This window comes from Lampetra fluviatilis, chromosome 70 (assembly GCF_964198595.1).
Source record: "Lampetra fluviatilis chromosome 70, kcLamFluv1.1, whole genome shotgun sequence".
Lineage (NCBI taxonomy): Eukaryota > Metazoa > Chordata > Hyperoartia > Petromyzontiformes > Petromyzontidae > Lampetra > Lampetra fluviatilis.
In genome coordinates, this window is record NC_136344.1 from 1,475,777 (window position 1) to 1,478,672 (window position 2,896).

The following is a 2,896-nucleotide window of genomic DNA, read 5'->3' on the forward strand; positions in this document are numbered from 1 at the left end:
CGTGAGTGTGTGAGCGTGTGTGTGTGAGCGTGTGAGTGAGTGTGTGTGAGTGTGCGTACCCAGTGCTTGTATCTGCAGCTGCATGTCTTCTGGCCGCGTGGTCACCAGGTATCCCCTGAGGTGCTCCATGACCGAGGGGGAAGTATGGAAGCAGGGCCCCCTTGGCCGCGTTGGCTAACACACAAAGACAAAGGCCCCCCGTGTAGCCTTTAATCACTGTCGGGGCTAAGTGCTGTTAGCGAGTAGTAGCGCTACCTATGAAGGCTACCGACACTGTGGCACACACAGAGGGGGTGGGTGGCCAGCACCACGCCCGGCCGCCTTTGTCTCCCCAGTGGCGATGTTCACTACACACAGCTACACCAGGTACTCATTTGAGGCTGAGTCGTCCTAGGGGAGGCCCAGGTACCGGTTCAGATAATCGTCACTGGTGGTGTTGGCCGTGAGCGGGAATCGTGATCGGGCCGCCCGGTTCGTAGCGCAGCGTAGCGCTAACCACTACACCCACCGCTCCCCATACACTGTCACACACGCACGCACACACACACACACGCACACACGCACACACGCACGCACACACGCACGCACGCACACACGCGCGCACACGCGCGCGCGCACACGCGCGCGCGCACACGCGCGCACACACGCGCACACACACACGCACGCACGCACACGCACACACACGCACGCACGCACAAACACGCACACACACGCACACGCACGCACACGCACGCACACGCACGCACACACGCGCACACACACACACGCACGCGCACGCACACGCACACACACACACGCACGCACGCACACGCACACACACGCACGCACACAAGCACACTCGCACACACACACACGCACACACGCACGCACACACACACGTCGTCCCTCCCAGCCACGCGCCACCGCACCGTTACCCACCGATGGCTCCGACGGCGCTGATGGCCAGCTCCTTCACCTCGGCATCCTCACCACCACCGCCACCACCGCCACCACCGCCACCACCGCCACCACCGCCACCACCGCCACCACCACCGCCACCACCGCCACCACCGCCACCACCGCCACCACCGCCACCACCGCCACCACCGCTCGCCAACACAGCCAGCACGTGTTCAAGCAGCGCCGGCAGGTACGGTACTACACTCTCACCTGCAACGCACACACAAGACAAAGATCCCCCGTGTAGCCTTTACACAGTCAGGGCAAGTGCTGTTAGCGAACACACACACAAGACAAAGATCCCCCGTGTAGCCTTTAGGGGATGGAGGGAGGGAGGGGAGGGGGGATGGAGGGAGGGGAGAGGGAAGGAGAGGGGGGAGAGGGGGAGGGAGGGAGAGAGAGGGGAGGGAGGGGAGAGGGAGGGGGGATGGAGGGAGGGGCGAGGGGAGGGATGGAGGGAGAGGGGGAGGAAGGGGGGGATGGAGGGAGAGGAGAGGAGAGGGGAGGGATGGAGGGAGAGGGGGAGGGAGGGGGGGATGGAGGGAGAGGGGGAGGGGAGGGGAAGGGGGGATGGAGGGGGAGGGAGGGGGGGATGGAGAGGGAGGGAGGGATGGAGGGAGGGGCGAGTGAGGGAGAGGGAAGGGAGCGAGGGAGAGGGAGGGGGGAGGGAGGGGGGATGGAGGAGAGAGGGGAGGGGAGGGAGGGGGGATGGAGGGATGGATGGAGGGAGGGGGTCGCCTCACCGAGGCTCTCCACGAAGTTGTCCAGGGCGTAGTAGGCCCGTGTGACAGCCTGCCGTCGCCTGCGTGCCGGGCCAGCGCCCCGCTCCCCTCCGGTGTGGCCAAGCTGCGCCATGAGCAGCGGCATCACCTTGGAGCTGTAGGCACTGACCTCCGGCTGGGTTGGAGGGGGAAGAGCGCCTTGACAAAAGGAATTTGCATATCAACCCAGCAGCTTAAATATACGCTGCCAAGCCTGGTGGTGTTTCATTCAGACGCTGTCTTTCCGACAGCCCTGTTCTTCACCTGAGGAAGGCTGCTTGCGTTGTGGCCGAAACGTCGTGAGAATTATTGTATTATCTTCTTGGTTCTTTCGGTAAAGTCACGTAGAAGGGAAGTAATAAAATAATAAAAATAAAACATAATAAAATATAATTAAATTTCGATTTAATGCTTTCGTGACTGCAGGGATTCATCTTCTTGGTTCTTTCGGTAAAGTCACGTAGAAGGGAAGTAATAAAATAATAGAAATAAAACATAATAAAATACAATTCTCACGACGTTTCGGCCACAACGCAAGCAGCCGTCCTCAGGTGAAGAATCAAACACCACCAAGCTTGGAGCGTATATTTAAGCTGCTGGGTTGGAGGGGGGGAGGAATACCGCTAAATTCCTCTTGATATGCAAATTATTTTGTCAAGGCCCTCGTCTTCCCCCCTCCAACCCAGATTAAATATACGCTCCAAGCTTGGTGGTGTTTCATTCTTCACCTGAGGACGGCTGCTTGCGTTGTGGCCGAAACGTCGTGAGAATTGTATTTTATTACGTTCAATTTTTATTATTTCCCTTCTACGCGATGGCTTTACCGAAAGAACTGAGAACGATGAATCCCCGCTGCAGTCACGAAAGAAGCTTTACATCGAAATGTAACCGCTACGTCACGATACTTTGGGCGGGCGGCGGGTGTTGGAAAAACGGCGGCGTGTGACTTGGGATTGCCGCCGGAACGGATTGTTAACTCGCCGCCGGGCGAGGTGGGTATCCCCACGCGCGACTTGACGAATCAAATCGCGACGGCCGCGTTTCCTGGAAGCGGCCGCCGCACTCCGTTAAGTCGAGCGGATTCGCCCTCCAATGACGTCACGGCACGTTGAACCATCGTCGTTATCGTCGTCGTCGTCGTCGTCGTCGTCGTCATCGTCGTCATCGTCGTCATCGTCGTCATCGTCGTCGTCATC

General features: G+C 59.2%; 2 protein-coding genes across 5 annotated transcripts in view; both read right to left on the reverse strand.

The window, feature by feature from the left end:
* LOC144952896 (importin-4-like) overlaps positions 1-1,005 on the reverse strand; it is a 34,704-nt gene extending 33,699 nt beyond the window's left edge. For all 4 annotated transcript variants that reach the window (XM_078883373.1, XM_078883372.1, XM_078883371.1 and 1 more), the window contains exons 1-2: positions 919-1,005; positions 60-174 (exon numbers count right to left, since the gene is read on the reverse strand). In XM_078883373.1, the coding sequence (XP_078739499.1) occupies positions 60-129 (70 nt within the window). In that variant the 5' untranslated portion in view covers positions 130-174; positions 919-1,005. The remainder of the gene's footprint in view (positions 1-59; positions 175-918) is intronic.
* Positions 1,006-1,137: 132 nt separating this feature from the next.
* Positions 1,138-2,896, reverse strand: part of LOC144952830 (importin-4-like) — a 38,603-nt gene continuing 36,844 nt past the window's right edge. The window contains exons 25-26 of the mRNA XM_078883298.1: positions 1,678-1,836; positions 1,138-1,149 (exon numbers count right to left, since the gene is read on the reverse strand). Of these exons, the coding sequence (XP_078739424.1) occupies positions 1,138-1,149; positions 1,678-1,836 (171 nt within the window). The remainder of the gene's footprint in view (positions 1,150-1,677; positions 1,837-2,896) is intronic.